General features: G+C 46.0%; 1 protein-coding gene across 12 annotated transcripts in view; it reads right to left on the reverse strand.

Moving 5' to 3' along the window:
• Ulk4 (unc-51 like kinase 4) overlaps nt 1-12,962 on the reverse strand; it is a 307,398-nt gene that overhangs the window by 241,090 nt on the left and 53,346 nt on the right. For all 12 annotated transcript variants that reach the window (XM_076577412.1, XM_076577414.1, XM_076577409.1 and 9 more), the window contains 3 exons: nt 12,241-12,324; nt 1,071-1,232; nt 489-671 (listed from right to left, as the gene is read on the reverse strand). In XM_076577412.1, coding sequence (XP_076433527.1) covers nt 489-671; nt 1,071-1,232; nt 12,241-12,324 — 429 coding nt within the window. The remainder of the gene's footprint in view (nt 1-488; nt 672-1,070; nt 1,233-12,240; nt 12,325-12,962) is intronic.

Raw genomic sequence — 12,962 nt, forward strand, 5'->3', positions numbered from 1 at the left:
TGCTGGCAGCCCACATCACTTCACCGGGGCGAGACACTTGGAGAAAGGCTGGTCACAGCCACCGTGCAAGCTGGGAGCCAGGTAAAGGTCATCAAGAGGCCCAAGGGAGAGGAAGTCAAGAACAGAGGAAGAAGACTCAAAGGCAGCACGGGTTAGAGGAATGGACATGGTCAGAGGAAACAGGGACAGCGGGGACCCTCCCCCTGAGGGAGGACAAGACATGAGGGAAAGAGCTGGCTGCAAAGACACCGTGAGGAGAGCAGCATGAGGAAGCCTCGTGAGAGCTGCTAGTTCTCACTGAAACAAGGCGGCGGAAGCCACCAAAAGCATCTGCTTGCATCTTTGACCGAATGCTCTGTGGTACATGCAGGGGTCTGGCAGGGGTCAAAAGGCCTCCTACGGGGGGGGGGGGGGGTGACACTTCATGTCGAAAGCACCACTGTAGGGGGAGACTGATTTTTCCAGCAAAGTTGAGCACAGAGTCAGACCTTTTCTTGGATCAGCCGCTGGAGATGAATCCCACAGGACAGCATGGCCGTGAAGAGGGTCAGCATGTACTGCTGCACTTTGCAGATGGCAGAGGCCAGGGAGCTGATGACAGCATTGAGGCCCACCTTCTCGATGACGTTCTGGAAGGCCGCGGGAGACTGGCGTGTGATTCTGCACAGGGCCTGAGGAACAGTGGCGTAGATCCGTCACAGACTCTGCGGGTACTGGGCACCCCACCCTACAGACACCACACACCCCTGCTCAACAGAGAGGACACGAACCATGCTGCTTTGTCACTCATTTTAGAGCCATAAAGTCAGACGTGTGGGTGCACAGGACCGGGACCCACCGGCTGTCAAGGACTTCCATGCTCAGCTCCAGATAGTTTTAACCAGTAATGAATGTCACATCCCACAAAGTCCCAAACCCTTCCAGGCCCATTTTTAGAATTCTGCTTTAGTATACCTGTGGAGCTATTCCTCAACATTTCTACCTTTTCCAGTACATTCAACTCATTCAGGCACATTTCTTCAAACATGGCGCTACGTCCCTGGGAACATCCTCAGAGACGCTTCACCTACCGATATTGCGGTTATCCTCAGGGAGTCCACGGTGGAGTGTCTGAAGAGGTGCCACAGGACAGGCCCGACTTCCCCAGTGATGAAGCCCTGCGCCTGGGCAGAAAGTGTTGTGCAAACATTCTCAATGATCTTCGCAGCCATGTGATTGACAACACGTTCTTCCTGGGGAATGAACAAAGAGCAGGAAGATTCAAAAGGGCCGCTTCCCCCAGCAAAGGGTCTCTTCAGTGTGAGAAATGCATGCTTGCAGTTTCCTTGGAACCACTGGGGATAATGTTCTCACTGTTGTAACGCTGCTACAGAGCTGCAGGTTCACCAGCAAGCCCAGAGAGCACGACCCGCCATGGACCAAACGGGAAGGAGAGCGTGACCCTCCGTGGACCAAACGGGAAGGAGAGCGTGACCCTCCGTGGACCAAACAGGAAGGAGAGCGTGACCCTCCGTGGACCAAACAGGAAGGAGAGCGTGACCCTCCGTGGACTAAATGGGAAGGAGAGCGTGACCTTCCGTGGACCAAACGAGAAGGAGAGCGTGACTCTTCACCTGTTTTAAATAAAATCAAAATGGGAAAATGACCCAAAAAATAAGTAACACAGCACAGTGTAAAAACCAGACTACAAATGTTAAACTGTAAGGAGTTACAAGAATAAACCTCTGAGCACAGCTAGCAAGGATCTGGGAGACAAGCAGCCAGAGCACAAAACCACCCAAACACAGGATGGGAGAGTCCTAAGAAGACATGCCCACAAGGGTAACAAAACCATGCACAGACTAAAATGAACATCAGCATGTCACACTGTTTTCAGGAAGCATCAACAGGCTACAGAGGGCTGTACGGTGGCTCAGCAGGTAAAGGTGCTTCTGCCAGTCCTGAGTTTGATCCCTAGAACCCACATAGTGGAAAAGAGAACCAGTTCCCATAAGTTGTCCTCTGACCGCTGAATGCACATCATAGCATATGTGTATATATGTGTGTGCACATACACCCAGTGAATGAAGGAATTAATCAATGAAAAACTCCTTTAAGTGCTTAAAAAAAACTTCAGCACTCAATGACAGAAAGTTCACTGGCTCTGAAATCTCCTTAAATATTCCTGAGCAGACAGGAGAGTACAGCTCCACAAAAGAAAACTCAAGGCTGGGGAGAGGGCCCAGTTGGTGAACTGCTTGTCTTGTAAGAGGCCTTTGATTCTCAGAAGCCATATAGAAAGCCCCAGGCATGGTGGTGGGGTTGTAATCCACTGCTGGGGAGGTGGAGACAGGTGGGGCCCTGAGGCCAGCTCTCCAGCCAGTCCAGCATACGAGGCAAATTCCAGGCTCAAAATAAATGAATAAATAAAATGGATGATGCCTGAGAAAAGACAGCTAAGGTTGTCCTCTGGCCTCTACACACACACACACACACACACACACACACACACACACACACACACACACGAAATCCAATTAATAAAAACTCTAATAGATTTAGTGGAAGGATCTGCAGTGATTGCTATAGTACAGTCTATACACTCAAGTCAGAAGAGGAAAGACTAAGGAAAGAAATAGTAGGAATAAAAATGATTCCAGCAAAACATCTAAAGATAAAGTGACATCTCGTAAACTCCGGAGATCGCTGAAGAGACGGCTCAGTGGTTAACAACAGGTACTGCTCTCACAGAGGAACCAAGTTCTGTTCCTGACATCCACACTGAGCAACTCACAACTGCCTGTAACTCCAGATCCAGGGAATACAATGCTCTCTTCTGCTCTCCTTGGGCACTGCTCTCTCTCTCACACACACACACACACACAAATAATTTTTAAAAAATTTAAAAACAATATGGCTACAAAGGGTATGAGACTATGCTATTCTAGTCATCCTTGACGCAACATCACAAATCAATACGACTGAAAAAAAAAAAGTAAATAATACAATAGTAGGGAAAGGTCTTTGTGAGCGACGAATTTCTTAGTGAACAGACAAGTGTAACACTGCAGAAAAGCCTGCAGGTCCAATGCACATGGAGGATCTTTCACTGAGAATTTTCACCCCACTGAACTTAAAAAAACTGATGTAGCAGAGATATCCTGTGAAAGTGATTAAGCAGAGATATCTGTAGGAATTATTCAGCCCTTACTTAAAACATGAACAGACTCAGTGGAATAAAACCCTCCAGATGTAACAAATTTGGGAAAGTCTCCAGTGGAATTCACCACAGATAATTCATACAAGAAAAGATGGGCAGGCAGCAAATGGGAAGTGTTTCAACTGGAGCTCTCCCCTTATAGGAGTTCAGAGAACTCATACTGGAAATAAATTTTGAAATGCACTGAATCTCAAAAATGCTGTGGCTGGGACTCCCATGTTAGGGACCACATGGGAAAGCATGCTGTAGAAAAACCCTTTAACGATAACAAATGTGAAAAGGTTTCTAGGGTAATTCAACCCTAAGTAAATATGATCATTAGTTTTCACTGTCAATTTAACTGGGTTTAGAATCACCTAGGGACACACCCTTGAACACGTCTGTGACAACATTTCCAGAGATGATTAACTAAGGAGAGAAGTCCCACTGCTCATGCTGGTGATACCATCCCATGATCTGAGATCTTACATTGAATAAAAAAGTTAAAGAAAAAAATGAAAAGAAAAGAAAGTTGGCATTCTTCTTTCACTGCTTCCCGATCCACTGAAACGTGAAGAACTGAGAAGTCCCAGCCACAAGCTCCCACTGTGGACCTGCCTGCTGCCACCATGCCTTCCCTGCTTTGGCAGACTGTGTACCCTTAAACCACGAGCCAAACAAACCCTCTTCCCTCAGGCTGCAGTAGCCAGGGACCTTATCACAGCATCAAAGGTGAGTGACATGGCAAAGCACAGAAGAACTTAGTTTGGAATAAACCAATGTGCTAAACGTGGGGAACCCTTCGGCGGGCTCTCCTGCTTGCTGCATTTCTGAGAACTCACACAGAAGAGAGATCTTTCAAAAGCTGGAGTGTGGTAGACTATTCAAGGAATGCTCAGCCCTCACTAAGCATGAAATCATTCTGAAATTAATATCAATTAATGTAATAAATACGGAAAACTCCATAGCCAGATGGCTCAGTTTTTTAGGAAACGAAGAATTTATTTTTAGAAAATTATGAACTTAATAAATGTGGGGAATCCTTCAGTCAGAGCTGTCACCCTTGTGCTTTTCAGAGGGTTACAATGGCGAGACCCTTACAAATGGAAGCCACTGTAGCTCTCAACCTTATCACGTAAAGGAAAGAGAACTCATACTGGAGAGAAAAAAATGCAAACAGGTATAGTGAACGTGGAACAGCACTTAAAGAGAGTTCTTATCTTACACTCAAGAAACCACAGAAGTAGAAAAACCCTATATATGTAATCTAACAAAAGTCTTTAAGTGCTGGCCTCAAGGGCTTTCTCCCAGAGTTCAATGGAGGCTCTACAACCAGCTAAAGATCTAATCTGAAGGATAAGGAATGAGTCTATGCACCATGCTCTTTCAGTCCATGTCTCTTTATTGTTCTAAGTAAGTTTCTCCAAATACAGCGAGGGTATTGGCTTCTATACATGTACAGACAATAATTCTTTGGCAATGCAATGTGAGGCTTGGAAGTTTCAGGATCTAAGAGAAAGATGATAAGATTCACACAAAGAGCAATAACTGTCAACTTTTATTACTGCACAATGTGGGAGTGGCTAGTGGAAGTTTCCTGGTGAGGTCAACTAGGGATTAAATCAACAAAGGAGTCTAAAGAAAGAAATTGTGCCCATGAACTACATTCCTAAGTGTGGAAGGTATTAAGCTAAGAATCTATTAACCAGTAAAGATCACGAACAGGGTAAAACTGTCTTTTCTCCACGCACTGCTCTCAAATGGCCCTGTGAGCCATTTTTCCAATGGGCTGGGTAAGCACCCTCGGTTACTAGGCAACCTACATTAGCAATAGAAGAATGGGTGCAGCTTTTGGTCTACTGTAGCACTTTTGCTATGATCAGTTGCTAAAAAAGACTTTTAGATCTAAGGATTACACCTAGGCTGCAGAACAAAAGAAACAAGACCTGGCACTGACCAGCAGCAGCAGCAGCAGCAGCAGCAGCAGCAACAGCACAGGTCTTCAGCACATCTGTGGGGAAGTTCACCCCCACCCCATCCCACCCCTGGAGCCAGCAAATGGCTGATTACCTTTTCTGTTAGTGTCTCGGGGTAAATGCAAACAATAAATTTTTAAGCTAAAATCTTGTGTTAAAAACTGAGGTGAAAATAAGTACAAGGAATTAAGAATTTAAGGTTAGTAGCCGGGCGGTGGTGGTGCACGCCTTTAATTCCAGTACTCGGGAAGCAGAGCCAGGCAGATCTCTGTGAGTTCGAGGCTAGCCTGGTCTACAGAGCAAGATCCAGGACAGGCACCAAAACTACACAGAGAAACCCTGTCTCCAAAAAAAAAAAAAAAAAAAGAATTTAAGGTTGGTGAGGTTAATGCAGGATAATGATTCTCTTATCTGCAGGCAAGGTGAAGCCAGGGCACATTTTTACCTATCTATCTAAAGGTTGCAAATCAACAATTAGACACGTGGTAATTCTTTGTCCTTGATGTCTGAAAATGTCTCAAATGAAATACTTGTACCTGGAAACTAACACTGGTCAAACGCCTGCCAATAAAGATAATTGCAGGAAGGCAGACTCTGAATTTATGTTGGTAAAAAGGAACAAAGACATGATTGTGGGAAGGTGGTTTTTTGACTGTGTGACTGTTTTCACACATAGCCAGGGAAAGTTATTGATACACCCCAATGCATAGGGAAAATTGTGCCCAATAAATGATCAATCATATTGCTATAAACTTTTGGGAAGTGAAGTCCAGGGTTGTAACAGATGGGAAGGCTACACTCTCACATAAGAAACACAGTGCAGGAAACAGCCAATGTATTCAAAAGGCAAAAACACCCAAACGCCTTGCAGTTCAGTTTAACTCCTCCACCAGAACCCTTGGTTCTAACGGGTTGGCCCTGTCGATGGCGGCTGGCAGCAGTAATCACCGTGGGAAGGCTTCCAGTAAGAATCCTTCCCCAGTTATTCGTCAGAGGCCGCACAGTGGAGGACTGAAAATGCAGTGGGTAAGGACGGGCCTCGTAGGCCCTTGGCCCCACCTTCCACACCAGGAAATAATAACGAGAAAAAAACATAACTGGATTTGTTTAGGGATTTTTGTTTCACTGAACATTTGACAATACACAAAAGAAAGCTATGAAGATATCAGTAAAAGTTTTCCTTGTTATTTAAAATGGAATCTTCCTTCAGGAGAAATCTTAGGAATACAAGAGAAGAGAAGTTTCCAGGAAGCCCTGACTCAACAGCAAAACTACAGAGAACACAGCTCTGAACTCCTACAGCCCAACTCCTCTGCTGAAGTGTCCGGGGGGCTCGAGAGAGGCCGTGACAGGTGCCTGTGCTCTGGTGCAAAGGAAGCCTCGGCCAACAATGCCGATCTAACCAGAAATACAACACACGTGTTTATCTACATGGAGCATGGGACAGATGTCAGAACACGGTCGTGTGAGGAGAATTCTGAGTGCTTGTGAGAAAACTCCAGGAAAACAAGAGTCTTGTGACCTCAGCCTCTTCAAAAACATGGAATTGTTCTTGGATTGTGCTTCCATGACCCTCCTAGGTGTAGCAAATAGGAGTAAGTTTACTTTAGATTATTCACTATAATTGGCTATTGTTGTTTATTTATATGCCTCTATGGAAAAACATGTTTTTGCCATGGACAGCTTGTCCTTGTGATTGTACACTTTACTCATGTGACTCTTCTTCACCTTCAGAGTTCAAATTGTCTGATGCTCTGAATAAAGTTGGATATTGCATGAGACTTTAGTCCACCTCATTTTTAGGCTCTGCTTTCCCAGGTCCCACCACCTCTAGAACAGTAAACAGATAGAAGGCTTTGGCTTTGCAATAGCACTTTCTTCATAATTATACAAAGACGGGTTGATTTTATAATTATAAGGTATCTTAGTTAGGGTTTCTATTGCTGTGAAGAGACACAGCAATTCTTACAAAGGAAAACATTTAATTGAGGTGTTGGCTTACAGTTTCAGAAGTTTAATCCATTATCATCATGGTGGGACATGGCAGCATGTAGGCAGACATGGTTCTGGACAAAGAGCTGAGAGTTCTACATCTTGATCCACAGGCAACAGGAAGTAAACTGTCTACCACTTTGGGTGTAGCTTGAGCATGTGAGACCTCAAAGCCCGCCCCCACAGTGACACACTTCCTCCAACAAGGACACATCTTTTGATAGTGCCACTCCCTATGGGCCAAGCCTTCAAACATGAGTCCATGTGGGCCGATCCTGTTCAAAACACCACATAAAGGGGAGGCCAAGATGCCTTTAAGGCACAGAATATGGACTAAGTCTGAATTGAAGAAAGAAACACTATCGAATTGAATGTGGCATTAACTGATGATGGAGATTAGTCAAAGACTAAATGATGCTGGGGGGTGCGGGGTACCCTGGGAACACACACTTCTGTCAGTACCAATGTACTCACTGAGTCACCCAGTGAAATGTGATAGTTTCCCTCATGTTTTCTCACTTTCGTTCAGTGTTTCTCAAGTAGAGATTTGATAGTAAAATTTCAGAAAAATCTACAAAAAACAAACGGGATAATTTAACTGAAGAAATGAAACTGTAAAATAATAATGGAAGAAACTGAAGATGGTATGGATAAATAGAAAGATGTTGCACGTTTATCACCTGGAGGATTGCCAAAGGATATCAAAAGACACAATGGCTTCCCATTTAAGTTCTAAAGCCATTATTAAAAGAAATAGGAGGCTGGGGAGATGGCTCAGAGGTTAAGAGCACTGACTACTCTTCCAGAGGTCCTGAGTTCAATTCCCAGCAACCACATGGTGGCTCAAAACCATCTATAGTGAGATCTGATGCCCACCTCTGGCCTGCAGGCAAACATGTAGACAGAACATTGTATATGTAATAAATAAATAAATCTTTTAAAAAAATAGAAAAAAAGTCTAAAATTCACATGGAATCACAAAGGGCCCCAAACAGCCGTATCCGGAGCCAGGTGTGTTGCACACACCAGTGAAACCAGCACTTGGAAAATAGAGACGGGCTGGGAGTTAAAAGCCAGCCTTGGCTCTACAGAAAGTTTGAGGCCAACCAAGGTTACACACTACATGAAACCATCTCTAAAACCAAAACAACAACAAAAAAGGCATATAAATATCAACAGATAAAAGGGGAAAGTCTTCATAATGAATAGATAAATGTATCTACATTAACTATAAGGACTTAATTTTTTTTACATTTATTTATTTATTTCAGGGAATGGTGTGCATGTGCCACAGTACATGTGCAGAGGTCAGAGGACAACTTGCAGGAATCAAATACAGAAATCAGGCTCTGTGGCCGGTGCTTTGGCCTCTAAGACACCTCATCCGCCCTTAAGACCTTCTGCTGTCAACAGATACTGTAAAGAAAGTAAAAGAGGGGCTGGAGAGATGGCTCAGAGGTTAAGAGCACCGACTGCTCTTCCAGAGGACTTGAGTTCAATTCCCAGCCACCACATGGTGGCTCACAACCATCTGTAATAGAGATCTGGTGCCCTCTTCTGGTCTGCAGGTATACATGCAGACAGAACACTGTATAAATAATAAATAAATAAATCTTAAAAAAAAAAAAAAAAGATTGGTTGTTTTTTTTTTAAGATTTATTTATTTATTATGTATACAGAAGACGGCGCCAAATCTCATTACAGATGGTTGTGAGCCACCATGTGGTTGCTGGGAATTGAACTCAGGACCTCTGGAAGAACAGTCGGGGCTCTTAACCTCTGAGCCATCTCTCCAGCCCCAAAAAGATTGGTTTAAAAAAAAAAAAGAAAGTAAAAGAGCCGACCACAAGTTAAAAGTACCCACACCATGGGACTGGAGAGTTGGTTCAGCTGTTAAGAGCATTTGTGTTCCCAGCACCCATGTGGGACAGCTGACGACTGCCTGCATCTCCAGCTCCAAGGCATCTGACACCTTCTTCTGGCCACAGTGGGCACCTGCACCCATGTGCACAAAACCACACACACACACACACACACACACACACTTAAAAATAAATCTGTTTAAGCACCTGCAACACATAATCACAGACAACAAACAAGAATACACATGGATTCCTTTGGGCAGAGTGATAGGAAATGTGTTCCAACATTTCAGAAAACAAAGGCACAAATAAATGCATTTAAATGTGCCACCATAAAATAGGTGGGACAAAATGGTAACAGTGTGAGTGAGGAAAATGGAGTTCTCACGGCTAAGGACACACTGAATTACTTCTCCAACACAGAGAATCTTCATAAATTACACAAAATCTTGAACCTTCCCCCTTTATGAAAGCATAAGACTCAACATGTACATGTGTATACACATATGTACACACAACACATATAATTCGATGTATTAAAAAGCAAGCATGTTGCTGGGCAGTGGTGGCCACACCTTTAATCCCAGCACTCGGGAGGCAGAGCTGGGTGGATCTCTGTGAGTTTGAGGCCAGCCTGGTCTACAGAGCAAGATCCAGGACAGGCACCAAAACTACACAGAGAAACATTGTTGTCGTCCCCCCCCCCCAAAAAAAAAGCAAGCATGTTACTAAAACACAAAACTTTATCTCTATTTTAAAACTGTTAGTAATAATTTAGTGAACAAATATAATTCTCCACGTTGTGTCATCTGCAAAACTTGTACACAGAGACTGAAAGGCAAAAGTAAGAAGCAGAGCCCAACCCAGTGACCTGTGATGCCTCCAGGAGTCCCCACCCCAAAGCAGACCAGTGATCACATACAATTTACCCACTAAAGTCAGTGAGTGCCACCCCTTATCTGTCCAGACAGGGCTCTACACACCCAGGACATGCTGTCATAGAAAATCCCTATTTCCTCCAGGACGGGTAATTCATTGCTTCTCTCTTCTCTCTCTTCTCTCTCTCCTCTCTCTTCTCTCTCTCCTCTCTCCTCTCTCTCTCTCTCTCTCTCTCTCTCTCTCTCTCTCTCTCTCTCTCTCTCTCCCTCTCCCTCTCCCTCCCTCTCTCCCTCCCTCCCTCTCCACCCACTGTTTCTGCCTACAGTATGTATTGTTCATCAGAACTACTTTTATGTCTTGTCTGCTCTGTCAATGCTACATACTTAACACTCTCACCTTAGACACATTGTTCCCACCTCAGCAACAGACAGTGAGAAAAGTCTGGAGAAGAGACACTCCCAGAGGTTCTACCAGGAGGCAACAATGTCAACTTTAAAAATAACAATGGGACGTTCCAGGCCTGCCCGCTCACCACTGGCAGAAGGCCCTGTGTTTGAGGTCTTACACCAGCTTCTTTGGCCCTTACATCCTTGACATACTGATTCTTTCATGTTTCATCTTGTCTCCCCAGGAGGTAAGGCTAGTGTTCCCCAAGTGCCCCAGCTTAAGGCCGTGAGTGATAAGTCAGAGCATGGTCCTGGCCACAGCTGAGGACCCTATTCTCACGTTACTGATAAAGAATGATGCATTAAACCCCATGTCGCATGCACCATCATGACAAAGGACCTGTTGACTAAGAGCCCATAGGCTCATGGATTTGAGTGCTTGGACACCAGGGAGCAGCACTATGAGGAGGTGTGGCCTTGTGGGAGGAAGTGTGTCACGGGGGTGGGCTTTGAGGTTTCAGGTGCTCAAGCCAGGCCCAGTGCTTCTTCCTGCTGCCTGAGGATCAAGGAGAACTCTCAGCTCCTTTTCCAGCACCATGTCTGCCTGCATGCTGCCATGCTTCCCAAACCTCTAAAACTGTAAGCCAGCCCCAATTAAATGCTTTCCTTTATAAGAGCTGCCATGGTCATGGTGTCTCTTCATAGCAATGGAACACTGGCCAAGACACTGACCACTAGGGGGCGCCTCAGCCTGCACACCCACTGCTGGAACCCTCCTCCATTGCCATGTGACACTGGAAGGAAAATATCCATCCTGATGTGTCTTTTTCATTCTTGTAGTAATTAATGTCTTTAGCCTGTGGCTTTTCCTTGGGTGGAACCATGTCAAGTAGCATCAAGCAGATAGAGGCCACCAACCTGCTAGGCCAGTTTGGTTTTTTTTTTTTTTTTTTTTTTTTGGGGGGGGGGGGGGGGCTAGGGATTGAGACAGGGTTTCTCTGTGTAGCTTTGGAGCCTTTCCTGGAACCCACTCTGTAGCCCAGGCTGGCCTCAAACTAACAGAGATCCACCTGCCTCTGCCTCCCAAGTGTTGGGATTAAAGGTGTGTGCCGCCGCCGCCGCCGCCGCCGCCGCCGCCGCCGCCGCCGCCACCACCACCACCACCACCACCACCGCCGCCGCCTGGCACTAGACCAGTTTTTAAGAACTGTGTGTGGTAGCGTGGAGGCTACGTGACAATGGACCATAGGGTGGCCATCTGTGTGATGAGCTCAGGAAGGCAGTGACAAGCTCATCGTGGTCAGGTGGGCTCACGGAGGGCTCTGCACACATCTTGCCTGATGGGCTGCCCTAGAAAAATCTTGGACGGAGGCAGGGTAATTAACAGCATCTTACAGAGCAGTGGTTCTCAACCTTCCTAATGCTTTGACCTTTTAATATAGTTCCTCATGTTGTGATGACCCCCAACCATAAAATTATTCTGTTGCTACTTCATTACTGTAATTTTGCTACTGTTATGAATCTTAATGTAAATATATGATATGCAGAATATCTGATATGCAACCCACAGGTTGAGAATCACTGCTATAGAGGATGGTCAGGCCACATTGTCTGCATTTCCCATCATCTTTTTTTTCCTTTTTTTTCCTGAGATAGGGTTTCTCTGTGTAGCCCTGGCTGTCCTGGAACTCACTCTACAGACCAAGGTGACCTTGAATTCAGAGTTCCATCTGCCTCTGCCTCCTGAGTGCTGGGATTAAAGGCGTGTGCCACCATACCTGGCTATCCCACCATCTTTTACGCAGGACACTTAAGTGGGGATGCAGCCTGCCAAATCATTTAAATTCAGGAGCAAGATCTGGTTGACGGCAAGTGTGCACCGCTGTGGGCTGCGCTCCGCTCCCTGCTCCTCGCCTGGAGGGCGACTGCAGTGGCCAGGTCTACAGAGGACAACAAAGGCTCCTTACCCCTTCCCGGAGGCACCTCATAAGCACAGTGTACGCAGCCAAGGGGACAGCCCAGCAGTCCCTGGAGTGCTGTTTCTTTTCTTCCTAGAAAAATGAAAGTGAGGAAAGACCGTGAAAGTGGTGCCACAAGAGATCCCCAGCATCCCGGCAAAAGCTGCCAAGCGCACAGCTGAAGCTTTCCGGGTCCGCTGGAATCACCACTTGCTCCCGACATTTGGACTTGACCTGGGGCCTCTTACTGCATGTGCACACACAGTATTTCTGCTTCTTGTCCTACGCAGGGTGCTGAGCAGGCCCTCGCACAGCCAGCTGTGCCCGCATCCCCCAGCGCAGCATCCCCCAGCACAGCACCCGTTATCTGGTGCGAGGCGAAGATGCAGAATGCTCAACTCCCACTGGAGTGACTACGGCAAAGCCCAGGCTCGGGCAGCCTGGACAGACAAGGCCGGGCCACTCAGCTGTACAACCCTTAAACAGACAAGGAGCAGTGAAAAGCGGGGGTTGGGGGGTGGGGGAGGGGATGTGCTGGGAAGGTGAACACAGAGGGGCGGGTGACCCCATCCATCTGCCCCCTGCCCTGGCCCATCTCCCAGCCACTTGGCTACAATTCTCCACTCCCACCAAAAGCCTGAAATGCGCTCCACTCTCTGGGTTTTCTGCTTCTCTGACCAACTATCTGTATTTCTATATCTAACCTGTGACCCTCCTGCCACTTGGTGCAG

Source organism: Peromyscus maniculatus, chromosome 7 (genome assembly GCF_049852395.1).
Source record: "Peromyscus maniculatus bairdii isolate BWxNUB_F1_BW_parent chromosome 7, HU_Pman_BW_mat_3.1, whole genome shotgun sequence".
Lineage (NCBI taxonomy): Eukaryota > Metazoa > Chordata > Mammalia > Rodentia > Cricetidae > Peromyscus > Peromyscus maniculatus.